General features: G+C 42.2%; 2 protein-coding genes and 1 long non-coding RNA gene across 13 annotated transcripts in view; 1 reads left to right on the forward strand and 2 right to left on the reverse strand.

Annotated features, from left to right (window-relative positions):
* LOC126401997 (uncharacterized) lies at positions 1-25,834 on the forward strand. Its single transcript, XR_007571147.1, has 5 exons — positions 1-159; positions 451-493; positions 16,765-16,882; positions 17,155-17,217; positions 25,747-25,834. It is a non-coding gene; the product is annotated as an uncharacterized LOC126401997 (long non-coding RNA).
* LOC126401992 (nuclear receptor subfamily 0 group B member 1-like) lies at positions 714-2,188 on the reverse strand. Of its 2 annotated transcripts, none has more exons than XM_050063621.1 (2): positions 1,649-2,188; positions 714-1,342 (listed from the first exon to the last, which is right to left on the reverse strand). In XM_050063621.1, the coding sequence occupies exons 1-2, from the start codon at positions 2,172-2,174 to the stop codon at positions 1,101-1,103; spliced, it is 768 nt and encodes a 255-aa protein (XP_049919578.1). In that variant the 5' UTR covers positions 2,175-2,188; the 3' UTR covers positions 714-1,100. The 2 variants fall into 2 exon arrangements, with proteins under 2 accessions (XP_049919578.1, XP_049919577.1); XM_050063620.1 differs by having other exon boundaries at positions 714-1,418.
* Positions 11,058-27,183, reverse strand: part of LOC126401988 (peripheral plasma membrane protein CASK-like) — a 54,925-nt gene continuing 38,799 nt past the window's right edge. For 4 of the 10 annotated variants that reach the window (XM_050063609.1, XM_050063608.1, XM_050063606.1 and 1 more), the window contains 14 exons: positions 25,733-25,921; positions 24,728-24,806; positions 24,410-24,495; positions 24,258-24,326; positions 24,114-24,182; positions 23,343-23,378; positions 22,687-22,725; positions 22,025-22,221; positions 21,129-21,244; positions 19,805-19,885; positions 15,285-15,365; positions 14,934-15,136; positions 14,746-14,829; positions 11,058-12,903 (listed from right to left, as the gene is read on the reverse strand). In XM_050063609.1, the coding sequence (XP_049919566.1) occupies positions 12,727-12,903; positions 14,746-14,829; positions 14,934-15,136; positions 15,285-15,365; positions 19,805-19,885; positions 21,129-21,244; positions 22,025-22,221; positions 22,687-22,725; positions 23,343-23,378; positions 24,114-24,182; positions 24,258-24,326; positions 24,410-24,495; positions 24,728-24,806; positions 25,733-25,921 (1,506 nt within the window). In that variant the 3' untranslated portion in view covers positions 11,058-12,726. The remainder of the gene's footprint in view (positions 12,904-14,745; positions 14,830-14,933; positions 15,137-15,284; positions 15,366-19,804; positions 19,886-21,128; positions 21,245-22,024; positions 22,222-22,686; positions 22,726-23,342; positions 23,379-24,113; positions 24,183-24,257; positions 24,327-24,409; positions 24,496-24,727; positions 24,807-25,732; positions 25,922-27,183) is intronic. The other 6 variants (XM_050063614.1, XM_050063611.1, XM_050063610.1 and 3 more) reach the window with 3 other exon arrangements.

A 27,183-nucleotide genomic window follows, 5' to 3' on the forward strand; every position in this document is an offset into this window, starting at 1 on the left:
TGCAACCTGCGACGACTGGGAGCTGGAGGAGGAAGAGGAGAATCAGCTCAGCGCCGGCTCCTGGAGATATTAATGAAACGAGGCGTCAGGCGGATCCTCGGTGAGAGGAGGTGTATTTACTGAGGCTGTCAGGACGGAGAGATGGAGTCCAAACTACTGGTGTGTTACAGCTGCTTTAATTGACACCCTTAACTTTTCTGTAGGTGTTGGATTGGTGATAAAAACTGTGACATCATGCTTGTGCTAATGCCTTTGATACCTGCTTGCAAAGTATTTCAGGGGCACTAAGTCAGATTTTACAGCCCTGGAGTGACTGCAGGAGTTTATTGGCTTTATTCATTAATACCACTGATTTATTTGCCACTAAACAGCGTCTGATTCAACACTTACACGTCACTCTTCTGTACTTTGACTAGCTTTTAACCCTGTTTACATACTTGTCTTTTGCAGGAAGATGGGTGATCATCTCCGCCTGTCAAGCTGATCATCAATGGTAGGAGCTGCTTCATGCTTCACTTTGCTTTCTTGTTTAAATGCAACTTTTCAAACCTGCGGGATCACGTGCTCGCTTGCTGTTTATGCTTGTAGATTAATGTTGTGGTTGTGTTGGCTTTGGTCGTGCTTGCAGAAGCTCTGCAGCTGTTGTTGGTGTTTGCGAGCCCAGAGTGTTTTTAACAGTTGTACGTGGAAGTTTGTGACTTGCTGCGTGAGGATTATCGATGGCTGTATTGAGCTGAAGGAGGTGTTTGTGAATAAGGTGTGTCAGTGTTTGGACAGATGCTTTTATTACACTTTTGTTATGTAAGCAATGCTCTTATTGAGATGCCATTCCCACCCTGCTTTCTAGAGTCTTACCTTGTGTCACAGTAAAAAAAAGGAGGGGATTTGTTCAGGTCTGAATACTTTAGGACTGGAATGTGCCAGGAAATCTTTTTCATTGGGTCTGCAGTGGTCCTCAGAGTCCTCATGAATAAATAAATAAATGAAAGCTGACAGTAGAGGTTTTAAAATTAAAAGAACAATATAAACAGGTAAATAAATAGCCTGCATGATGGCATGAAATTAAACCCCAGTCCCAAATGTCTTCCCTAATTTTGTCTCTACCGCTCATAAAACATGGCGAGCACATGTTCATCTATGCTGCTCCTCCCGGCCACGGGTCTGAAGAAGAGTCCCGCCACCGCCTCCGGGTCCATGGACCGCAGCGTGCTCAGGACCGCGCGCAGCCTGCCGAACCGGCCCACGTTGCCGCGGCACGCCGTCCTCACGTGCTCGTAAAGCGCGCGCTCTGCCTCCGTGTGGAGCGCCTGGATGTAGTCCCGACACTCCAACTCCGTCACCTCTGCAGGATGGAGACACACAGGGAGACACATGCAGCCAGGGATTACGCACAGGGTGATGGAGTGATGTCTGGTACCCTAAAATTACGCACAGGAAAATTACGCACAGGGTGATGGAATAAATTCAATCCGTATCAGTGGCCCTATAAAGAAGTCTGCTGGGCCATAGGCTACATAAATGATTTGTGGTAGTCACATGAATATAATCCACAGTGAAATTAATTAGACTGTGGCATGTAATTATGGTAGCTAATTATAGTCACCGAGCAAAACTCATGTAAGTAACAGACAACAGTACTGTCTCCTACCCGGGGTGAACAGTATCGCTCCCTTCAGGAAGGCGTACTCCTTGACGCTGATCCTCAGTCCCCTACACCTGACCAGAAACATCTTGATCCCCTCGGCGTCACTGACAGGCACCCCCGGGTGTTGAATCTCGGCCGGAGCGCGCTGCTGCCGCTCCTTGCTGTGCGTTAAAATCCTGTGCAACAGACTGGGCTGCTGCGTCTCCACCGTGTCGAAGTCCACGGAGTCCTGCACCATGCCCAAAATCAGCAGCGGCGCCCAGCTGTTGCGCACCAGCCGCAGCTGATCCTCCGCCGGCAAACCGCGAAAACACGGCACATTTTTCACGAACTTGAAAGTTTTCACGAGCACCTCCGAGGCCGCTTTGAAGACCAAGTGCGGAGCTCGAGTCGCCACCAGTTTCCTCTTGGAGGCGCAGGAGCAGAGCTGGTGCGCAGCGGGCGTCTCCTCGGTGCCTCTGTTGAGGATGCTGTAGAGGATGCTCCCCCGCGCTGTGTCCTCACTGGCTCTGCACTCACAACACGACATGACGCTCCTCAAAGCTGCGCAATTGATCATGGGCTGGATCATCTTTTTATAGAGTAGACTTGGGGAACCAGCCCTCCCTAAAATACACCAGAAACAGGTCCGGTCAAGGATTTTCACAATAAAAGCATAACAATGAAGCAGAAAGTAACTGTGCAGCAGCTACTCAATATCAATTTTCAAAACAGCTAGAAGTCACTTACACTATAGATAAAAGAAAATTAAAGTATAGCTGACATTTCTTTTTTTAGTAATCATATCCTAAATATCTCACATTTCAAAATATAATAGCCTATACATAAAAATTGAAGTAAAAACATGAAGTAGAATAATCTTTAAAGTTGAAGCCGTGGTTACTGTCGGCATTATGCTTGATTCCATCTCATCATTTTGGACTGTTGCAGGAGTGAATGTTATTATTTTGGTAGTAATATTATTATGAAACAAATATGTGATTATTATTTATATGAACAATTTAATCAATTATTCATGCCACCTTCCCTCAGGGTAAGTTTGGCTCCTTCCTGTTGTTTAATGGAGTAAGGCTGGGAGAGTAATGAGCGCCGCAGTAGACAGTGGTGCTGAAAGTCTGATGTGAACCAAGAGAGAGTTGAGTTGGGTGTGTGTCTTGACGTGTGGTAAATATGAAGCTTTAATTCTGAAGGTAAAACCAGCCAATATCCAGTCGTACTCCAGCTCTCTGTAGCTGGCTCAGTGTAACCTCCAAAGAGGCTTATTGTAGGCTAATAAGTAAAGCCAGGGCCCGCCCCAAGCCGGACTTGATTTGGGGCCCTTTCCTCATTGTGTGTACGCCCACAGCGTCAATCATCTGTTTTGCATAGGCACACCATGTGCTTGTTTGTGGTGACTGCAGCAGACCTTCAGCAGCCAACAGCTTATTGTGCAGCCAGAGTTTCATAAATAAGTGGGAAAATCCCCTCGGCTCTGTCTCACAGGCTTCGTTTGAAATGCTTTGAATCAGTGTGGCGAGAGGGGAGTATGTAAAGTCCTGTTTGTCTATGCAAAGTCCTGCAGATGGGTTTCAGAGGCCGGGGTGGACTCCTTTACATGTGAGATCTATTTTATGAATTCAGTACAAACATGGAGGCAACAGGCTCGTACCAAGGAGTGTTTGTACGACACTGTAATCACAACTGTGCATGTATTCATGAATCCATATTTGGATCTATCAGACAAGAAACACACAGAGAGAGGCTTAAAGGGGAACTTTGTTATTTGTCCCATGTTTTTGTGTCTAAGTGACTGATGGAGACAACAATTGTTTAAATTGGTCCAGCGCTGAGCGAGACGGCAGTTGAGCACATTACCACTCGGGGCAATAGAGCTCTGTCGATGTACGTCCAGTGAAAGTGCTTGTTTTAAAAGATCCCTACAGCAAAAAAAAACAACTTTATCTTTATGTTTATCTTATCAGCTCAACTTGAGAGACTTCAGAATGAGACTTCTGCTTTAGCGAGACTTGGTTAGACACATTATTAAACATATTGGATAGAGCGAAAGTTGGAGTTAAACTTTAATTTATTGGTCAGACACTTATAATAGCAATCTTTTGAGTCCTGTGGGTTGTGAGGTGGGGTACCAGCATGTCCCACAGATGTTTGATGAGATGGAATTCGGAGGCCAGGTTGATGCCTTGAGCTCTTTGTCTCGTTCCTCGGACCATTCCTGAGCAGTTTTTGTGGTGTGGCGTGGCGTATTGTCCTGCTGGGGGGCCACTGTTGCCATGAGGGGGTGTACCTGGTCTGCACTGGTGTTCAGGTGGCATCCACATGAATGTCAGGACCCAAGATTTCCCAACAGAACATTGCACTGTAACAAGATGATCAGTGTTGTTCACTTCACTTGATGACAATCAGAAACTAAATACCAGCTTGCATTTCAAACCAATCAAACCGGAGAAACAAATTACTCGCATAATTATTTGATTACAGAAATGTTCGTCTCTTCAAACAATAAATGTGAGGCGAATGAAACATACCTTGATAGCTTTATCGCAGATTTTTGCACATAAAGGTCAGTAAACTTTTCCAGTTGTAGGCTGCATCCTTAAAAACATCTAATTTAACTGCAGACACTACAGAGGACGAACTTACTCACCATTTTCAGTGATGCCCAAAACAAATGAAGCCGAACTGACCTGTGCAGGCTAATTTTCATTTCATCAGTTGCACATTTAATTTATGTATGAATCTTGGCTAGTTGAAAAATATATTATGGAGTGATTGTAGCCTTGTAGGTAAGAAAAGGAAGTTGGAAACTTGAACTCGAGTTCAGCAGAATCTTTTTGAGATCGTCATGTGGTTTTAGTCAGAAAGTCTTGCAGCTGAATCCTCTGCTTTTTGTCACGATGTGAAGGACAGTAAAGTTTCCTGACACTGAGTCTAATCACACCAAATCAGTCGTTTTTCCACACAGCCATTAGAGTTTGATTCTATTTCCTCAGCCACAGATTTTAAAGCAGCTGAGTGACACAGGCATAAAAGGAAAGTGCCCTCAGTGTGTAATTACCTGACAAGGCCAGACGTTTCTCCTTGTGCAGAAAAGAGTTTCTATAGTAACAAAGAGTAGCAGAAAACATACGTCTGAATTCAGCCCAAGTACAAATTATGACGATTTTACAAAGCTCATTCCAGGATGTAAGCGGGATGAATATTATGCAGGACTCTGAAGGACTCAGATGCTTTTTATTAAAGTTTTTGCTAATGATCCTTCACTGTTTTTCTCAGGGTTGTTTATGAGGAGTTTCATTCACCACCAGGGCCTCTCATACTTTTTCAGATTGCACTTAAACAGGCTCCAAGAAAAGCCTTGAGTCAAAACAGAGTGAGCCGTCCTTTTGTTTCAGTTTTGTCTTTATATCCCGTGTATGAGAAGAAGACCTTCTGCCGAAACACGTAGCTCTCACATGGAAAGCAAAATCTATGATTGTGTTTACCATTAGTCATATACTGTGTGACCTGCATTGTACTCTGCCACTTCAAACACACTGTATATGAGAATGTACGGTCAGCAAGAGACTGTCTTTTTCAAGTTATCAATAAGCAAAGTGTCGTGAGTCTTTTTTTTGTCGGTGTTACGTGCCCTTTCACTGCTATTAACTCTAATGTTTATTTAGAAGTGAAGGACATCACTTTTGGAAGAAGTTGTATCCATCTCTTTTGTTTTCTGAAATTTGAAAGTTAGGATCTAAAAATGAACACCTTCCAAGCGCCAAATGTAGGTAGATTTTGTGTGTGCCGAGATAACCTTTAAAGGCTTTCTGCCACCCTGTCGTGTGACTCTTCATACCAGAATAGTAGGGATGCACCGCTTTATCGGCCAGCATCAGTATCATGACATTCACCAATGGCAATAGCTGATGTTTTTTTGTTGTCACATCAATTTTGTACAGGCTAGAAAGCAGGACTCAAGACTTATAGCATCCCGTCATCCCGGGGACAATAGAAAATGTGTTTAGGATGAACAGAGATCTTTCCACGGGATGAAAGGAAGCAGTAAAGTCACTATTGACGTGTCAGGGGACGCATCCCATGTTTCCCTGAGAGGGCGACATTGTGAATAACAAATCTGTGTTGACATCAGTAGAATGGAGGTTGTATTGAGTTACTTTATGATGCATTTAAGCTGTAAGCCAAGGTAAATTCTAACATTCTCATGATGTGTTCAAATGTAATCCTCTAAAATGTAGTTTGAGGGAGAAATTTGTTGTTTAAAAAATGTTTTTCATGTGAAAGAATACGTATGATTAAATCTGTGCTCATGCTAAGGTGATGTAATGAGGGACTAAACTACTTTAGAACAAGGATTTCTTCGTTTCCCTGGCACAAAAGGGGGGATAAATAACTAAAATAAACAATAACAGCAAAAAAAAAACTTCAGTATCTATATCGGCTGTTGGCTGTCGGTCAAATTGAGTGCGTTTACATGGACAGTTTAATTCCCTTTTCATTTGGAGTGAAAGTTCATTCCTATTAAAAGTGATCTTGTAAACACCTAATTCAGAATGAAAACGGCCAATACGATTGAAAATTTAATCCGATATAAGGGGCTGGAATATTCCGTTTCTAGTTCAGAATGAAAGAATTTCTCGCACTTGTATACACTCATTCCTCTTTAAGTTCATTACGGTCTTTCTGCGCATGCTCGTTTCCTTGCCCTTCTGGCGCGATGACATATATAGCGCGCGCCCGACTCGTTGCACTAACCGGTTTCCATTCGCCACAGCACAGTCTTCTATCTCCCTTCTTCGACCTTCTACCGCCCTTCTCTTTCTCAACAGACGAAGTATTAGCAGAACAAGGTTGTTGTCGTACTGCTGCTTCAAGAATATAAGCAAAACAAGCCAGAAAAAGGCACTAAGAACGGCGTCGTCAAGCATCTTGTTATCTGGAGAGAGGACTAGTGTTTGCTTCCAGTAAACGTAAACACGTAACATCAGCCCCACCCAGAAACCTTCCCTGCCCCAAACCTTGCGTGGACCCAAATCAAGGCGATTAAAAGGCGATTAAACTGATCTCCCGTGTAAACCCTCATTGGGAATGAATATTTCCCATGTAAACTACCTGGAAAAACTTTAATTCCAAATGATGGCGCTCACAGATATGGACACACTAGAAAACATGATTTTAGGGCATCTACACAGGGCGTTTACTGCAAAACTGACCGTCTCAGGTATTGCAAGAAGAGGGGGGTTGCGGTAGAGGTTGAGGAGTCTGATGAGGAGGTTTCAGTTGATTAAAATCATTAAGTATCGGCAGGTTTACGAAACCTTCAAATGGACTTGTATGTTTGACCCTTAAGTGCATTTAACAGCAAATACTTAACCGAATTCTGAGATCAAGACTTCTTGAGTTGTTTTCGGGCTTCAATTAAGTAGCCATTGATCCAACCAATGGCTTCTTGAAGTCTGTATTCAACAAAATACCCTATTATCTCTTGGAATGTAGTGAAATAAATGTATTTGTGACACAAAATGGCAATTCAACAGGTAAAATATATGCTTTGACAGAGTGTTTATACATCCATCAGTCTCTTTCGGCCGATGTGAAAGTTAATTTTGGGCACAAGATAATTATGTTGTGCACACAACGTAATTAAATTGTTCGCACAAGATAAGAAACTTCACCTCATGGGACTTTAGGTTCTCTGTACAAACCAGTCTTTATCAGACCTTTCACTCAGTCTAGTGTGAAGCCTGTGAGGCTGCAGTCTGTTATTTATCAATTGACTCTAAGAACTCTTGTTAAGCTGCCAGTCTTTGCACAGGTATTATTACTGTAGCTCAGGCAATATCCGAGTAAAGAAAAACGCTCGCAATATCCAGTAAATCAAAACAAGACAAGCACCCGACGCCGGTTCACGAGTTGCTGCTGACCTCTCATCATATCACAGGATTTCCTGCTTTCTCAGCTCAAAGCAGCCGATTCATAACTGCAGGAGCGAGCAGTGACTTATCTGTGCTTCAGAGCCAGAGTACACAGTCAAACAGCCATCTCTGCAAACACACCACGCAGGGGGAAAAAAAAAAACAGTCCGCCGTGAAGCGAGGCCCCGAGATGAGCCAGCAAACTCCCCGGTCCATTTAGCACTGAGTTATTCCATCAGGCCTGTCTGTCTGTCTCTTGAGGTAAAACATCAGTCACCTATCAGCTCGCCGTGTCTCACGCGACTGATAGGTTCAACCTTGGACACAAGGACGGCAGGCGGACGGACAGGCAGCCTATCACTGCTGGCAGAGGAGGACCTTTTATCTGGAGACTGTCAGCTCTTCAGGAATCTAGAGAAACGGGCCCTTTTTAACTGATCGCTGTCTCTTAAGAGGGACTGTTAGTTTGGACAGAGTTGAGTCAACATTTACTCAAGCTTTCTAACTTTCAATTTTGAAATCTCTAAACTGACAGGCTCAGATTGTTGTAAGTTGATATGTAGTGTGTGAAATAGAGTATGGTGAATGTGCTAGGAAAGGTAGTATCAGCACGGTCATTACCTGGAGCTCGCATGTACGGAGCCTGGGTTCATTGAAGGTGGCAGTGCTGTTTGGGCTGAGAAAGCCTGTGAGTTTATCTTCTCTATCTCCTTTAACTTTAGCTCATATTTGAGTTATGATATGTAGCGTGTGAAATAGAGTATGGTGAATGTGCTAGGAAAGGTAGTATCGGCACGGTTGCTACCTGGAGTTCACATGAACGGTGCCTGTTTTTTTTTTTGTTTTTTTTACTGAAGGTGACAGTGCTGTTTGGGCTGAGAAAGCCATGTGTAAGTAAGGTAATGGAGGTTATTGGGTTGGTGTGGGGAGCAGTGAGAGCTGGCATTAGGGGAGTGTCTCTGGGACGCCAGAGGTCACTGTCTAGCCTCCTGGAGGTGTCGTGGGACCAACTAGACGAAACACTGGTGAAAGGAGGTTCCCACCTGATGACCCCAAAGACGTGTTAGTTATCACTGCTCACTGGTCTGTATAGTTAAGCCTTGCCCTAATAGCTTATCATAGGGCTTAGGAGGTTATTCACTGAGCGCTGATCCTTTCTCTAGAGCACACATTTCTTGTGTTTATTTGAATGAAAGTGTCTGACAAGATTATTGAATGGATCCCTACAGAGATAGACCTGAGTAAGATCTTTTACGTTTAACCAGAAACTGCCCCAAAATCCCATCATCAAACCCACCAGACTCCATTTAGATAAACTAATTTTATCATCGTTAAACACACGTCATTCAAAGTCAGCGGATACAAAATAAAACTCTCAGAAACAGTGGTTCATCTTTCCACTGTTTTGACAATTAGCAACTCTTGTTTGGGTAAAATAAACTCTTAATTCACCCAGTGAGATGTGAAAACATGCTGGTTTGGCGATGGCAATTTGGGGCTGTTCCTGGTTAAACAAAAAGAATCTTACTCTTTATCCAAACAGATTGTTTAGCCACTGCTAGAAAGAGTTAGTAGTTTAACCTCAGTAGTTCTGAGGCTGCAAGCCCTGTGTGATAATGTAAAACAGGCTACTGGTGTTACGTTGAGTAAGGTTAGTTCTTCTATACTGTCTTGAAACGTGCAAGGAATTCATGAAAACATGCATCTTTTGCATGATGGCATTAATGGCTGCAGGGGACTGATATTGAATTCATCATATCTATAAGAAGTATGATAGTGTTTCTTACCTGAGTTTAAAAAACACGCTTATCTAGCATTTACAGGCTGGGAGAGAGGACTCATCAACTCCCATTTCATCCCCTAACTACGACATCAAAATCAGTTTTCTTCACATATTCAGCATCACACTGGGCGAGCAACTGATATGGAAATTACCATTTTGTGGGTGACTGCAAAAAAGCTGCAATTTTTTCATAAATCGACAACATATCAGACAGGATGTAAGTGTTTCTCTGACTTCCTGTACAGACTGAAGGCTGCTGGGAACTGTCCGACCACAGCTTTTTGTCACTGCCTCCTGCTGCTGCGGCCGCCTGCTCTCGTCTGCTTTCCCGGCAAGGCGCAGTTCATCTCGAACTAGCCTAACCTCAATGACGCTTCTGCTTTTGAGTCTGCACCACAGTGTGATCTGACCAGAGATCGACTCAGAAGGCCATCATGAGCTCTTGCTATCAGTCTGTTGTGAGATATTCTTCAGTTTCTGCCTCTTACGAGTTTGTGGCACTTAGACCATTGTCTTTTGTAATCTGGGTGAACTCAACCCTTTATAAAGCAGAGAGCTGGCAGCTTGCCTTGTTGGGTCTCAGTGCTGTGGATTTGTTCCCTGGTTGTGGTGTCCTGTTGAAACTTCCCACGCTGCACAGCTCATAATGTGCAGGCTCTTACATCACTTACTGGATTGGAGCCGTCGCCTGCAGGCAGACACTCACTATGTCCTTGATGACCAAACTTCAGCGTGCTGCTTTGATATTCGTTCGCTCGGTGTGTGAACCCGGACGTTCGCCATGGCGGTGCTTTAAGGGGCAACCACTGTGTTTAGTCCTTGTGTCTTTCATTTTGAGTTGACTATCGAACAGAGGGGGAAAAGCAGGCTTAAAATGATCTGTCAGACGTTTGTAGTTGAACTGAAGAGCTCTTTAGCTGGAAGAAGTAGTTGTCTTTCTGTGCCCGGACATTTATGAGTTGTTTTGAAAGGTTGCTAAACATATAAAAACAAGAGTGACAGTGTGGAAATCAGCCAGGACATAAAATGTTCTATTATTTTTGATGGCGCAAAATAAATGTTAATGGTCAAGCATCTGAATCGCTGAAAAACTTAATTAAGTTGTGTATGTACGAAGCATTACTTATCAATGTCAAGGGCACCTCAGCAGCACAGGCCTTGGATTCAACCAGTAAACACTGGACAGATTTCACTGAGGCTTTGCAATCCTCTTTTAATGACACCTGTCTCTCCTTGAAAAGCGCTTCCAATCAATACGCATGGAAAGAAACTGGTTTATTTAGCTGTTCCTGTGTTACTTAACACGGGCCCGCCAGCTGTTTGAGCAGAGCTTTATTTTTGCACGAGGATTTCAGTGAGTTCTCAGAGAAAGTAGATTTATGACTCCAGCAAACAATGCGATATTGTATTATTTATGAGAGGAATGTGATTTTTATATAGACCTTCATTGTGCTTTCCTTGTGGGCATGACATTGAATATAGAGTAGATTTACATAGTTGCGTCTGTGGGAGCGTCTCTCATTAAAACCGGATCATTGAGGAATCCAATAGACAAATCTTCACTTGTTACAAGAGCAACGAGACAATATCCAGAAATGATGTTTGTTTTGCAGACTGAATTAACTCCCTGTTGGACGTCTAAATCCATATTTAAAACACTACAGAATAATCACTCACTCACACGTCAGGAAACCAGAAGGAAGACGAGGCGGCGTACTTTAAACACGTAAAAGGAAATATATTTTTTTTAAAAATGAAATAACAAAAAAGAACAACATTTCATACAGAAGAGCTGCTTTTGTCATTTGCAGAGGTAATTTACACAGGACTTGAAATGAAAACACTTTACTGGAAGTGGAACAGCAGCAGCCGCACCACGCAGCTGATAGTATTGACTTTTTTTAAATTATTTTTTTGTCTACGACCCTTCGACTGATGTGCCTGCATGCTGCGGGCGGGCGCGGTGGCGCTGTGCCACTTCTGGTAGAGCATGAAGAGGTTATGTCACATACTGAGCTTCTTTTAAGGGTTAATATACACTGGCTCTTGGTAATTCACTCGTATGACGTACGCACCATTGAAACATTTACACACAAAATTTAGTTATTTTCTCTCCCTCGAAACAAGAATACTCCTTTATATTTTTAAAGACAACAGTTAACAGTTCCAAAATGGTGGCTCTAGGATTGGATTTTTCCCACCTACATGAGGCCCTCCCCATCCACAAACATTCCTATGAACACTTTATTCTAACAAGCATGGCTCTCTAATAGAAGAAGAAGAAAATGGTTGTCGTGGCGCTCTGCCTGGCAGAAACCAGGGGTGTGCATAGGTGTTACAGACGTCCTCCCCGAGGCTCTGATAAGGCAGTTTCTCCTTTCTGTTAGTTTTTTGTCTTCCAGGTCAGGGGCCATGTTTAGTGGTGGATGTGGGTGATTTTTCGTAGCTGATCACGCCCCAAGAACGATATTCCACGTCCACTGATTTCATGTATGGAGGGAGAGGGGTGAAGACAGCCCAAAATATAAACGGTGAGGTGACGAGATGCAGTACACGTCTTCTTCATTGTCCATTTTGTGCAAACCGAGATGTAAACAAAGACCATGGGAGGTTGGGAAGAGAAGCATGGTACAATAGGCTACAGCAACACACAGAGACAGCGTAGAGAGATGCAGTGTGCTCCTTCAACAGACTGACAGGCACAGAGGGCCAGTGAAATAAATAAAGGGCGGGGGGGGGGGGGGGGGCGAGGAAGAAAGAAACTGCCAAGTTTCCTGTGCTTTCTGCTTCACTCAAACTTGCATTTGGAGCTGAGGGAGTTACTTGTCGCCACTATAGCAGCTTCTAATGTGCTTTTAAAGTTCGGCGTGTTCGTCACAGAGGCCGAGGAAATTAGGGGGACGTCAGGGAGGAGGACACAGAGTACCACAAGAGGTGCCTTAAAAGGTCAACACACACACAGGCACCCACATAAGACTGCTTTATGGTCATGCTCACTATTGCCTTTCCAATATTACCACCCATCCATCAATTACAAAAGAAAAGTACAAAATATCTACCACACTGCCCCTCCACTCCCCACCCTTCAACTAGGACAGAACCATATTCACTTAGTGTTTTATCATTTATATATATATATGTATATATGTACACAACAATATGCCTTTGAGGCTGTTGAGAAAAAGGGGGCGGGGCAGGATGAAGTCTCTGTAGTGATGCGTCAGAGTCATTAGTGTTTCCCTCTTTTTCAACAACAGTTTATCTACAGAGATGCGTGATTCTGATGAGAGAGACGTGATTCGAGGGGGTTTGACCCAAGTTTAGCATCTGTGTTGGATCAGAGATGGATCGTTCAGGGTGATGAGCTCGTTCATGTTGAGTGTATGTCAGTAGACCCAGGAGACGGGGACCCACTGAGAGGTGGTGGACACCAGGTCTACGGCCTCCTCCAGCAGTCGGATGGTGTCGTCAATCTCATTGTTAATGATGGTCTGGTCAAAGTAGTGAGCGTAGGTCCCCTGCAGCATCTCTGATTCCTTCTGGAGCCGCTGCAGAGAGTCGTCCTGAGGGGGGGATTGAGAGAAAGAGAGAGAGAGACGGGGTTTAATGGCTGTTTGTTACATGTGATGTGCTCCAGGCTGCATTTGTGGTCTAGTTCTGTATGTGCATATTTAAATTCACACATATTTAGAAGTAGGATGAGTGTTTTTACATTAAAGTCGCATTTGTTGTGTAACGGCTGTTACTAACTTAAATCATTTGCAACGTCTCATACGAGAAGAGATTTATGTCTAGTATGTCGTAATAAATACCATGAAGAAAATGCCATTAAAAATTGTAATAGTGAGTGAAGCAACAGTATAGTATAATATAGTACATCATAAAAATTAAAAAGGAAAAAAATCTTAATATACTATGTCAAAAAAACCCAAAGAAAATGCTTTTTAAAAAAGTCATAGTATAGTATCATACAAATACCTTTAAAAAATCATAGTATATGCCTTAAAATACAACAAAAGTGTAGTGTGTAGTAAAAAAATCCATTAAAAATGTAGGAAAAAAATATGTTGTTTAAAAATGCTATTATTATATGCCTTTTTTTTTTTTTTTTTAAAAGTGTGGTATGTCATAAAAACTCCATTTAAAATGTAAGAAAAAATTTGTCATTTAAAAATGCTATTATATGCCTGAATTTTTTTTTAATAATTGTAGCGTGTCTAAAAAACTTTATTAAAAACATAAGAAAAAAATGTATATAACATCATTTAAAATTGCTATTATTATATGCCTTAAAAATGTTTAAAAAGTGTATGTCTTAAAAACTCCATTAAAAATGTAAGAAAAATAATTATTAATGACATTTAAAAATGCTATTATTATATGCCTTATTTTTTTTAAAGTCTATGTCTTAAAAATCCATTAAAAATGTAATAAGATTTTTTATATAGTATGTCATTTAAAATGCTATTATTATATGCCTTAAAAAATAAAAAAAAGTGTAGTGTGTCTTAAAAACACCATTAAAAATGTAAGAAAAAAATTGTCATTAAATATGCTTAAAAGTCATAGTATAGTATTTAATAAAAAATGCCATTAAAGAAGTTTATATATAAATATTAAATCATATGTCATTAAAAAATGCCATTTAGAAAATGCCATTAAATAATTCATAGTTAAATTTGTGAAATAGTAACACCAGTAATATAATCTCATTCTAATAGTAAGTGACACTGTTTTGTTAGGAAAGCATAACTTGTGGTAACAAACTTATCTCCTTTGATGCTGCATAGACCACCAATGCAGGCCTGAAATTAAGGACAATAACTGCAATCTGGTTTGTGATATTGATCAGATAACAGGTAATAATGAAATAAATAATTCCCCGAATCACCCAGGACACAGGAGGAGAGTAAAAATAAAACAGAGCGGTAGGGTTGGGCCAGAGGAGACAATGATGCATGAAGTCAGAAATGAAGATGCACCACTGAGAAAACACACAATTAGGAGGATTATTAGAGGGATTGGAGGAATAAGGGAGAACACAACTAGACAACTACTGGAGCTACACCAACACACAGGCAACACATGCCTTCTACACTTTCCACACCATGTGACCAGTACTTACAGGCAGCTTCCTGCACCACTTTGGCATCTTGCATATGAAAACAGGCATGCCAAAGAAAATACAGACATGCTTAAAGCATACAAGACACATGCAGAAAACACAGAGCAAAGCAAAACGTGGTGACAGAAATGAAGGTTTACACACAGTGAGACATTGCATGTTGGTTAACAGGTTTGGAAAGTGTCCAAATTCAGACTCAAGTGACTGCAGTTAGACTGAGAGTTAGTTTGTGCAAATAAACTTTAGCAGGAAGAAACACGAAAAGTATTTGTGACAGTACCTCAGTCATGCCTGGGGTGACAGTGGGAGCTGCGATGAAGACAACATAGGGAGCAAACTCAGCTGTCCTGAGGATCTTTAGTGCCTGGTGACAGAGAAAGAGAGAGACTTCTTGTAGTTCTTTATCCAAACTGACCAGTAACTGTCACCAGATGTTTAAGATGTTGGTAACCAGGACTGGTTTGTTACCTGTGGTTCAACATCCAGGATGGAGATCATGCCCTGTGCATGGATCTGCCTGATGGTCTCCAGCCTGGTTCCATACATGGCGTCCTCGTGGCTGCCGTACTCCAGGTAGTCGTTGTTACTGATGTCCTGCATCATCTGGTCGTGAGACACAAAGTAGTAGTTCTTCCCGTTCTCCTCATCCTTCTTAGGAGGCCGAGTCGTGTCTGAGGAGAGATGGAAACCACAGTACATCAAATTTGGCACAATTTAATGAGTGTTTTGACTCGTCGACTCGTGGAAATTAGTCGCCAGGAACATCCCTAGATGTTGTGTTAATATGTGTAGTTGTCATGTCAGTGTGTGGCTGCTTACGAGGGATGGGGTAGGCGAAGCGGTCAGGATGTTTGGTGATGAGTGTGTTCTTGATGTGCCTCCTTCCAACTCCGTGTGCACCTGAATGAAAAGAGACAGCAGGGACGACTGAATTAACAGCAGGCAGGTCAATCCAGGAACAGACACTCTTAACTACGACTCAGTTACTTTAGATGCATGTATTCTGTCGTCATGTGGGAACAGGTGGTCGTATAAATGGGGGGAGATCGTGACCCCTATGTATACTCTGTTGTGGTCTTTGGTGTCTTGATGTGCTCTAGCCCTTCCAGTTGATGCTATGTCAGATGTTGCTCTGGTGTTCACTCAGTGATGTCATGGCTGTTCCCTCAGTTTGCTTGTTAAAAAAGTCTACATTAAACTGTGATAGTAAAAGTCTTGTAGTTGGATGAGCAGATCTAAGTTGAGGTTGGTTCTATCTTGCCAAATACTGCTCAGGAATGACCCCCAAATACCCCAGATCCCAACTTGATCAAACATTTGAGGGATGTGCTGGTACCTCTGGAGGGTGTCATGTAGTGTCTGACACCAGGGCGTTACCATCAGATCTTCTGAGTCCTGTGGGTTGTGAGGTGGGGTACCAGCATGACCCACTGATGCTTGATCAGATGGGGATCTGGGGAATTTGGAGGCCAGGTCGACGCCTTGAGCTCTTTGTCACGTTCCTCGGACCACCCCTGAGCAGTTTTTGTGGTGTGGCATGGTGCATTTTCCTGCTGGGGGGCGCCTGGTCTACACTGGTGTTTAGGTGGGTGGAGTGTGTCAGGTGGCATCCACATGAATGTCAGAACCAAAGGTTTCCCAACAGAACAACCACTTGTCAGTGGTTTTAATGTTTTGGCTGGTCAGTGTATAAAAAGGACAGCAGTTTCTGTGAAGGGAGCACGTTTTGTCTTTGATGTCCTGGACAATATCCCTATCATTTTTAATGTCCCATGCATCCCACCAAGGGCCCCTGATGGTTGAATAATCTTTGAATCTCTCTCAGATCTTTGTTTCACCTGTGAGATATTCGATTTTGGCAGCTTGGCTTACTCCAAATCCTGGCTACATCCTCCATGTAAAATATTCACTTTGTTCTGGTTTTTAATCTGCAGCAAGCATAGTAGCTGTTTCAGTTCATCCACCATGACTTCATACCCTTAAATACTTCAGCCTTGGTTAGCTCTCACTGAGATGCTTTCATGACCCATTGGTTCTTACAAATAGTGTCTATCATCTGCAACTGTCCCAGTTTCTTGTGTACAGGTAAACCCTTTGTATCAGCTTCTTCATGTTAAGCCTCCTGGCTTACAGAAATCTTCATTATGGCTTCCTCAAAATGCTATTTCTTACAGTATAGTTGTGCTACAAAGGTATTGCTCATAGCCATAACTCATTCAATTCACATTTGGGCATTTGAGTACTGTATGAAAATAGACTTGAAAATCCTGAAGTTGTTCTTTAATGTCACTGTGTACAGATCAGGTGTTGGAGAGTTTGTGGGGCTTCAAGGCTGAGACCAGCAGCAACCCTATGAAAATCCAGAGCGTCAGAAATCATCTGGAAGAAGTTGAATCAAACAGCACCATAAAACCGAGGTACACCTCAGACCTATTGACGATATCCTTAGTAGTTTGGTGAGGAAATATAGTGGGAAGACTTTAAAGTGCTCACTTGAACTACTTTGTCATATAATATTTGTCTTTATAGTTTACTATACTGTGACTTATTTTATGGCATATTATTGTGTAACTGTAACATGGCATGCTATACTTTGAGTACTTTGAATTACCTATTTATCGCATACTACCCTGTGTTTCTAAAAGACTTTCTGGGGGCTTTTAACATCTGTATTATCATCTTCTTATAGAGCAGCTGAGGAACGATGACATCCAGCTGAGGATCGCCCCATCACTATTTTATGGCATATATAGTATGTACATGCTATACCATGAACTTTTAATATGACTACACTGCTTAAAAAATTTCGGGGAAAAAACTCAACATGTAAAGAAATGTTATGGTCGAAGTATGGTGAAAAAAAGTCATATTACAGTATTTACAAAAAACAACAACCAACAGCTCAAAGTCAGCGTAAAGTATAAGGGGGGAAGAAAGTCCCATGTAGCATGTCTAAGAAAAGTCAAAGTGTAGTATGTTGAAAAAGGTGATTTTTTTTTTTAATCTATGCTTAGCCATCTGTCTAAAGACACGCGCGCACACACCCTGTTGAATGTAGCAGCAGGGAGAGCACAGTGGTGCAGGTCGCCGCCTTTCGTGCGGGAGACCAGGGTTCGAATCCAACGCTGCTTCCTCACCCAAAACAATGTGCTACGGCAAGGAGGAGTCAGGACGCCGGGAAATGTGGGGATGTCAGCATCATCCCCCCACCTCAACAAATTAGCTTTAAAAATACAGATCAACTTAGAGTAACGTGCAACACTAGTAAAAATATGGTCTAATACACAGTGGCTAAAAGCGTGAACAAAACAGTTACAGCGTGTCTCCCCAGCTGGGCCATTGCAGAGTGGGGAGGAGGCTTGGCGGGGGTAGGGTAGGGAGAGATGAGGTGAGTGGGTACCTACGAAAACTTTTTTTTTTTTTTTGGTTGTTCTACATACACATACATATAGCTAAAATGTGTAGCGTAGCAAGCTAGCACTACTTACTTACTAGTGCTAGCTTTAGCCACCACGTAGCTTACCTAGTTGTACTAACGTACCCTCTACGTAGCGCCTAAGCTAATGTATGAACTGCTACAACGTTTCAAGGTTGTAAAGTAGTAAGCTACGTATTGTTGCTAATTAGCAAGATTAGGAAGCTAAGCTAGCTACATAAACTATGCTTAAAAGCTAGCTAATAACAAGCTCCTTTTTATCAAGCTACGTAAGCATACGTATGCTGTAGCTAGCAATGTTTTTAGCTACAATAACAAGCTCCTTGTTGTTAAGCAACGCGTCGCTAGCGACGCGTTGCTTAACAACAAGGAGCTTGTTATTGTCTATGTAGCTACAGCATACGTATGGTTACGTAGCTTGATTAAAGAGTTTCAAAGTAGCTAAATACATTACTACATTAGCTTCTACGTAGTAAGTAGCTTAGTAGTTAGGCACTACGTAGAACAACAACCTACAATGGGAAGGGGAAAAAACCATAAGAAAGGAAACAACCAAAAATGGAAAGAAACTAATCAAGAAAGATTAGACTGGTGAACAGACAGGACAGACAAGATATTAAAGGCAAGAGATAATATGCAGATTTTGACTTTTAGACCTCTAATCTGAGTGAAAACATTGCTGTTACTTAACATTCAAATAACAGAAAAAACATTTGTATTTATTTCCTGCCATCTTACTAAACAGATTATTTGATCAGGTGAAGAGCAAAGGTTTGAGGGTTGACTGGCTGACTAGTAAAAGCAACTATCTTTGTTTCCAGGAAGAGGTGGTATGGTGTAGTAGTGTATTACTCTCTCCTTTATCGTAACAGTGAACACAGAGCACAGTTCAACCACCCTTTGGGATGGAGCAAACAAGGGTGGGTCATACTTACTTACTTTCTGTGTCACAGCAGAGAGAAGAAAAACACCTAAAAAGACATGACCCTTTGGACACAAAAACATTGGTGCACTGTGATCCTGTGACATTTTCACCCTCTATAGCTAAAATGTGTACCTGTCACTATATGGTATTTGACGTAGCTTAACTTGTGGCTAAAGCTAGCACTAGTAAGTAAGTAGTGCTAGCTTGCTACGCTACACATTTTAGCTATATGTATGTGTATGTAGAACAACCAAAAAAAAAAAAAAAGTTTTCGTAGGTACCCACTCACCTCATCTCTCCCTACCCTACCCCCGCCAAGCCTCCTCCCCACTCTGCAATGGCCCAGCTGGGGAGACACGCTGTAACTGTTTTGTTCACGCTTTTAGCCACTGTGTATTAGACCATATTTTTACTAGTGTTGCACGTTACTCTAAGTTGATCTGTATTTTTAAAGCTAATTTGTTGAGGTGGGGGGATGATGCTGACATCCCCACATTTCCCGGCGTCCTGACTCCTCCTTGCCGTAGCACATTGTTTTGGGTGAGGAAGCAGCGTTGGATTCGAACCCTGGTCTCCCGCATGAAAGGCGGCGACCTGCACCACTGTGCTATCCCTGCTGCTACATTCAACAGGGTGTGTGCGCGCGTGTCTTTAGACAGATGGCTAAGCATAGATTANCGAAAGGCGGCGACCTGCACCACTGTGCTCTCCCTGCTGCTACATTCAACAGGGTGTGTGCGCGCGTGTCTTTAGACAGATGGCTAAGCATAGATTAAAAAAAAACTTACATCACCTTTTTCGACACACTATAATAGGACTTTTTAAAAATATACTATACTGTGGTTCTTTTCAGCATACTATACTATGACTTTTCTATGACATACTAAACTCTGACTTTTGAGGGTTTTTGACATGCTGTAATGTGACATGTGTGTCACGAATTAAAGTCACAGTACAGTGTGTAAACTGTTCACTTACCAAGCAACACCAGTGTTTTCCTTTTGAATGATGGCACTTTGACCACTTCCTCATACGTCACCAGATCTAATTGGTCAAACACTGAAGAACAGAGAAACATAAGGTTAACACAGCATCAGCTATAAAGGGCAAACATGGTAGATCATGTTGTATTAAAAAATAATCTGACTGTGACTCTCTACATGAATTAAAAAGAAGTAAATATACACTCAGTCAGTAGTTTATGAATGAAGTCTAATACAACAGTCCTGCAATAGATCAGAATAGACAGATGTTTTTCCACCTGGACAAAACATTAAATATCTCTGGCAATAATACGATTAAACAGCACCACAAGCTAACACTAAAACAAAGGTGTGATTTATTGCAGTGCTGTATTAGTCTCTGGATGTACCTAATTAACTGCCAACTGAGTGTACATACTCCACAACAGTGTGAATGCAAATATCCCAAAAAATAAATGCAAACCTAACAGCGAATCATAGAGGACACAAGCAATGCTAATGAGATTAACTGTAGTGTTTTGTCCCTGTGGCTTAAATCAAGCTTGGAATCAGATGGGCTTTTAATATTTAAAACTGAGTTATGGAAATGATGCCATAATGTACACCAAGTGCTCCTTCAAACAAGCACCAGGCAGACCTAATGAAGGTCAGATACCTTGAGAAGGTATTAAAGCTTGCTTATTTGCACTAACCTTGGTCAGATATAAACCCAGCTGAGCAATTCTAAGCTGTCTAGCATCTAGTCAATCTGAATTACACTGCTAATAACAAACCCAACAATGCAACCGTCATTCAGAAGTCAAGGAGACATTAGGTAAAGGACGAAAAAGCAGAAAGAGAAGGAAGAAAAACACAGAAGCTGGACGTCAGCTGTCTGGAGTTACTTACATGCAGCCATGTCATTGGGAAAGAGACAGCATGAAATATGGACAAAGGGTGGGAGCGGAAGGGTTAATAAAAAGACAACTGAACAAAAAACACCGTAACAAAACTTGTAGACATCAAAAGCTGTTAATCGCAACACTGTTAGTTACTGAAAAACGAGGCAAAATCAAGACAGAAGTAGGAGGTCTGTCAGAGGGAAAGTGCAACAGGCGTGCATCAGTTACACAAACTGAACAGAGGTGCAACAACGTCATTATTTACCCCCACATGCCCACTTTAATCATCAGATTGTTAAATGGTGTCTAAATGCCCTTACAGAATGACTTGTAAGTGAGATTATGCTTCACATGTGGTTATGGGCCCCTAACGGGCCCCTACAAGCTGTAGCTTAGCTCTGTTGCACCATTTGTACACTATAATGTGTGTCAGCTTACCTGCATTGTGCTTGGCCAGGTACTTGTCTTTGTATTGTTTCTTCTTCTTGCCAAACCAGGTACAACTGGCCTGCTGCTCCTGTTTGGTCTTCTCCATCGCTATACACGCCACGCGCCTGGAAAGACATGCACTTTAGATTAAAAGGCCCTGTGTGATTCAGTACATTAGTACAGCTGCTAAAGATCTGAAAGGACAAACAGGAAGTAAACAACTTGGTTGAGCGTTGTAGTGAAGCTATTACTGAGCTCCTGTGGTGTACTGGTAACACATCTGTCACGTCTGATAGAAGTGCCAGGTTCACATCCTGGCAGGAGTGTCTGGCTTTACAACGATTTCTTAGCCAAAGTTCTGACGTGTTGTAAAGAGCAGTCAGTTGTATCCACAGCCAAAGCTTCTGAGCCACAAACTTGTATTTTTCTCTCTGTGCTCTTTATCATTTCAATATCCTAAAAACTAAACTACAATTAATTCCTCACTTATGACTTTCTCTCACACCGTACTACACTAACTCATACTTAGTGTTAAACTTGTAATATTACAAGAGAAAAAATTGTTGTGTTATGTGTCTAAACTTATAATTTAAATTAAAAAGAAGTCAAAGATTAAGACCAAACTCAGGTTACATTGTATAAAAAGCCATAAATTCTCTGGAGAGCTGCAGATGTGGTGGATGAATGGTCAGTGCATAGGACTTTCACACCTTAGGCTGGTTGTTTAACAAGTCAAAGTATTGTATGTCAAAAAAAAAAAACAGATAAAAAAGTCATAGTATAGTATAAAAGAGATATAAAAAATATATCTAAATGCTCAAGTGTATCAATATTTTCTTACAGCCCAAGAATACATCAAGAAATACAGCTGAAAAGTTCTGGTGTTTGTCGTGTGTCTGACTCACCACTCCTGTAGCTCAGGCGAGGGGATGAGGCCTGCTGTGCCGTTCTTGGTGTTCTCCAGCTTTCCCTGCCACCAGTTGTGGTCGTCCTTGGAGATGATCTGAATGATGTCGCCCACCCGGAAGCGAATGCCCGCCTCCTTGCACGGGATGAGGTCGTCTTTCGCGGGGTCATACTCAAACTGAGCCCGAACATATATCTATAAGGGCAGAGCAGTGAGAAAGAAAACGATGCTGAGTGCTGACACAGTGGCGAGCAGCAGTGTTGTGATCACAGGAGGATATATGGGAAAGAATATGATTGGCCAAGCTGCCCACATATAAGGAGACTGGCTGCAAGATTATTAAGTAGTTAGAAATGCTGCGCCGACGCTTGTCGTTAAAAGATAAAGACAGCAGAGCGTGTGAGCCGAAGCAGGAGGGGGCACAGACATTCAGATAAATGAAAAGCAAGACGCACGAGTCCTTTGTCTCGACAGCTTATGCACAAACATCCACATCTGTGTGTTGCCTTTTACGTCCACTGACGAACCAGGTATGCAGACTAAGCCTTGATAGCTAGCATGGGATCTAGACACCACTATGATGGGAAACCGCAACTTTGCGATGGGGGTGGGAGGAGTTGGGATCTACTTCTACGAAGGGTCCACTTAGAGACGTCTTACCTTGATGGACAATTTGTCCTTGATAGCAGGTCTGGAGATCTATAGGGTTGAGAGCATCACATACACACTTACACATATATCATGCAGTAGAAAACGTCGGGGGGACATGAACAAAGGAGGTGTGATGAGGGACCCACAACTGGATGCAGAATCTTATATTTGCATTTTTTATGTATATGTGTGTGTGTGTGTGTGTGTGTGTGACCTTAGATTGTGATACACACACTATGAAACAGACAAAAATGGCCGAAATCAAATGAGAACAGAAGATGACCAAGACATCAGGGTTCCTATCATTTTCCTTTTCAACTTTTGTTATACTTATTTCAGTGTAGTGAGGAAATGTCACACCACACTGTCATATCTTCCCGACCAGGAAACGATCAACTTTTTTTTTTTTTTTACAGCTGTGTAGGAATCCTTTCCAATGTTTACAAGGCCGAAGCCGTGGAGAGATCAGGCCTAACATTGGGGAACAAAACTTGATGCAAATAAAATAGATGTGATGGGACTGACTAAATGCCGACATGCAGATTTGGACTTGTGGGGATGAGTGTTAGTTTGTCAGATCAGTGGCAGATTGTAAAGCAAAGAGTGGAGCACACAGTTGAATAAAAAGAAGTGCAAGCATGGTGTAGAGAATGAGGAACCCTCACCTGACGGCCTTTGGGCTGGATCGTTGCTGGCAGGTCCTGGTTGGGTCGACACATGTTTTGTATTAGTATTTTATTTGATTGCAACGTAACAAAAACATCTAATTGATTTTGATGGTAAGTAATTAGCTGGAAACGACAGATTCTGGTCCAGATTTAATTTTAAGACGATGATTTGGTAGTATGAACTGTACCCCATGAAAGACTAACTTTTATCAGTGTGCTGTCATTGTGTTAAAACTTCATCGCAATAACAAATAGACACCTTGAACTAGAATTACCGATGTGTGGTAGGTCACAGTACCTTTGACCACCAAATTTAGTCAGTTCATTCTTGAGTCCAAGTGAACATTTGTGCCAAACTTGAAGAAACTCACTCAGGCCTCCTTAAGAGACTGCATTCATGAGAATGAAATGCATGGTCACAGTGACCTTGACCTTTGACTACAAAATTCAGTTAATTTGAAGAAATTCCCTCAAGGTGTTCTTGGGATATTCATGAGAATGAGATGGATTGAAGGTCACAATGACTTTTGACCACCAAAATCTATTCACCTTATCATGAAGTCGAAGAGGACGTTTGTGCCAAATTTGAAAAGTCATTCTCGAGATATTGCGGTCACAAGAATTGGAGGGAAAACCCAACCGCATAATAAAATGGTCTCTCTGGCTTTTCCCCTCCATTTTACTGGCCAGCTGCTATTTCAGTGAAAGACATAGTGTGTGTGTGTGTGTGTGTGTGTGTGTGTGTGTGTGTGTGTGTCAGAAACACACCAGGATGGAGCTAGTGACACTGGCATGACCGTTTGCAGGCGACTGTCGGGACACATCAGGTGACTCTTTCTGCAATAGGAAATACAAAATGAGTCATTTCATCCCCCCTAAAATGTTTACAAGTGTGTATTCCTGAGTCCCTACCTCACAGGACATGGACTGGGACCGGTAACTGGGTACAATCTTGAAGGTGATGCTACCCCTCATCTCCCTCTGTGTGGGGAAGGGAGAAATAAATGCATGTTACACAAGAGAGCAGAAAATGAGGGTAAGAAAGTCCGATGTGTGCGACTTACCAGCATCTTTTGGAGCTGCTCTACTGTCTGATTGGCGACGCTGATGCCATTAATCTCTCGGATCTCATCTCCTACATGCAGAGTCCCTGAAGCGGAGAAATAATGAATTAATAAAGGCTACAAATGAGGCTCCTGGGCGTTGAAACATCAGAGATCTGACACGACTCCAGGGGAGAGGAAGAGTTACATTTCACTGTTTTTTCTATTACTGCTCAATAATCTCTGTGATTAATATTATTGTGAGATTTAATCTCATCAGATTGACAAAATGGCTGATTAATGTGCCTATAAATATTCATGTCTGATAAGGATGCATACCTTGTCGATGAATCATTCCACCGTGCATGATTCGGGCCACAATACAGTGATTAAGTTCATTCATTTTCAGAGTGATGCCCTGGAAGAGACAGACAGAGGTCAGGTGTTGTCAAGTCAAACCAGCTGGCTCGGGTGACGAGACAGAAAAATCCATTAGTGAAAGGCGAGCTTGTGTTTAGGTAGTCCCTGTGTAACAGAAGAGTAACTGAGATTTGTAAGGTAGTTTCACATGTGAGTTTGTGTTACTTTCATCTAACAGCAATGCAGAAGGACTTTGTGCTGCTGCGTCACAACAATGGAATACTTTCATTGTGAAGTGGTTATGGAGAGTGTTTAGTCACCAAGGTTGGCGACCAACTGATGACTCACTGTTCTGTAAAAATGGCTTCACATCTAGAATTTTCAGCATCATTTGTATCACTTATAAAAACACTTAAGAAGCATGTTTCAAGAAGTGAACTGGTTTGATGAAAAGCCAGAAAGTGAGATTGTAAATTCATTCATTTAGCGCAATCTGCAATAGAGCTGTAACAATCCATCGATTTTGGACGACATGCTATACTATGATGTTTTTTCATGATTTTGGAAGACATGCTATACTATGACTTTGTCATGATTTTGGACGACATACTATACTATGACGTTTTTTCATGATTTTGGACGACATGCTATACTATGACTTTTTTTCATGATTTTGGATGACATCCTACACTATGACGTTTTTACATTATTTATGTGTTGTTTATGTGTTTCATGGCCAAAAGTAAAAAAAGGAAGAGCTGACAGCATCTTGTGTAACAGACTGCGTTAAATGGGCATTTAATATCATGTAATATCGATCACAGACCCCTGAACTGTATCGAAGCGAAATCATATCATGGCAGACTTTGTAATATTGGAAAATGTCTGTTGTCTTACGAATCGATATAATATTTTTTCGTGATGAAACTGGTGATTTACACCCCTAATCTGCAACATGTGCCTCTGTTGTTCCTGTCTTCTCACCATGGGCTCATCAGTGTTCTTCTGAAACTGGACCAGGCGGACCCTGGTGACATTCTCCAAGTCCATGTCTCCGTTGGTGCTGTCTGGGGAGTCTCCGTTCAGGTAAGGTGAGGTGGGCGGGGGGGTCACCCTCAGCGCCTCGTCGCTGTAGACCTCGTGGGCCACCACATCGTGGGTCTGCAGCAGAGCCTAGAGTGAATACAGACAGTCAAGACTGTTACGTCACATGGAAGCAACTGCAGTGTCACTGTTTTTCTATAGTGTAACCCAGTGGGAATGAAGCCCATGCTGCACACAGTATCAATGTTAGTATGTGAGTGGACAGCTCAAATGTTGGACAGAGTGTGGCTTACACTAATCCCCTCTGGGCACTAATCATGTTACTGACACTGTGTTTTTACAAACACATCTACTCGCTGCGTTTTCCAAATGATCACATCTGCTCATCAGAGCGACAGTATGTTCACTGATGATGCATGACAGACACAGGGAGCTCAAACAGCTGGCACTCGAGGCTTTTAACTTATCGTGAGCATTAGTGCGGCTGAGAGGAACAACGGTTTAAAGACAAAGGCGTCAGCAGTGGATTCTGACAAGTGTTTGACATTGAAGACCAACAAAATGACTGCAGACTAAGTTGATAATTACCAGGAACAAAGCCTGTCCTTGGATCACTGCTGCATAAATGAAGCCATGCACTACTCAGGGTAAAGTTTAAAGTGAAAGAATTAGTAAGTGAGGCATGCTTCTTCCCATGTGCTGCCACGCCAAAGCCCTTCACACCCATTCTGCTATCAGCACTGTTAAATGACTGTGGCAGCATGAAAAACCCAGCCGGTCAGGTCAGAGAGCAGGACAGGCTAATTGGATTGAAGCAAACCTGAGGCGTGACTGTGACAGCTCCAGTAAGTGTCACAGACTGAATAAGCAGAGGGAAACACCTCAGCCTGCTGTGCTGCTAACTGGGCTAAATGAATGGCAGCATCATCCTACAGTTAGCCGCCGTGCAGGTTTGTAAGTGACAATAAATCCAATGGAAACAATACAACTTACATGCAGTAAACGTCTAGTCGTGCACTCAGCGAAATAAATTCCCTGTTGCTGTTCCATCCAATTACTGAGATGAAAACTGCAGCTACAGAACAAGCTACACAGTGTTTTACCTTTGCATGAAATCCACTACTGACTTCCTCAGATTCACTCTCTATGTCTGTCAGTTAAATCCTCCATCTTGTTCTTCTGTTCGTCTCAGGTCTGTTTAAAGCCACTACACTTATCTGACAAATATGCTGCCATTGACGGTCACCGCGCAAGTATATCCACGCTGAAGCCCTTCAGCTCTCCCTGCCGCTCTAATGCTTCTGCCTCCCTTCTTTTCCCTCTCCATGTGTCTATCTCTCGCCAAGCTCAGGTGCTAAGCAGCTTTGTGGCCGAGGGAGTTATGTGGATTG

The sequence above is a fragment of the Epinephelus moara genome, chromosome 15 (genome assembly GCF_006386435.1).
Source record: "Epinephelus moara isolate mb chromosome 15, YSFRI_EMoa_1.0, whole genome shotgun sequence".
Classification (NCBI taxonomy): Eukaryota; Metazoa; Chordata; class Actinopteri; order Perciformes; family Serranidae; genus Epinephelus; species Epinephelus moara.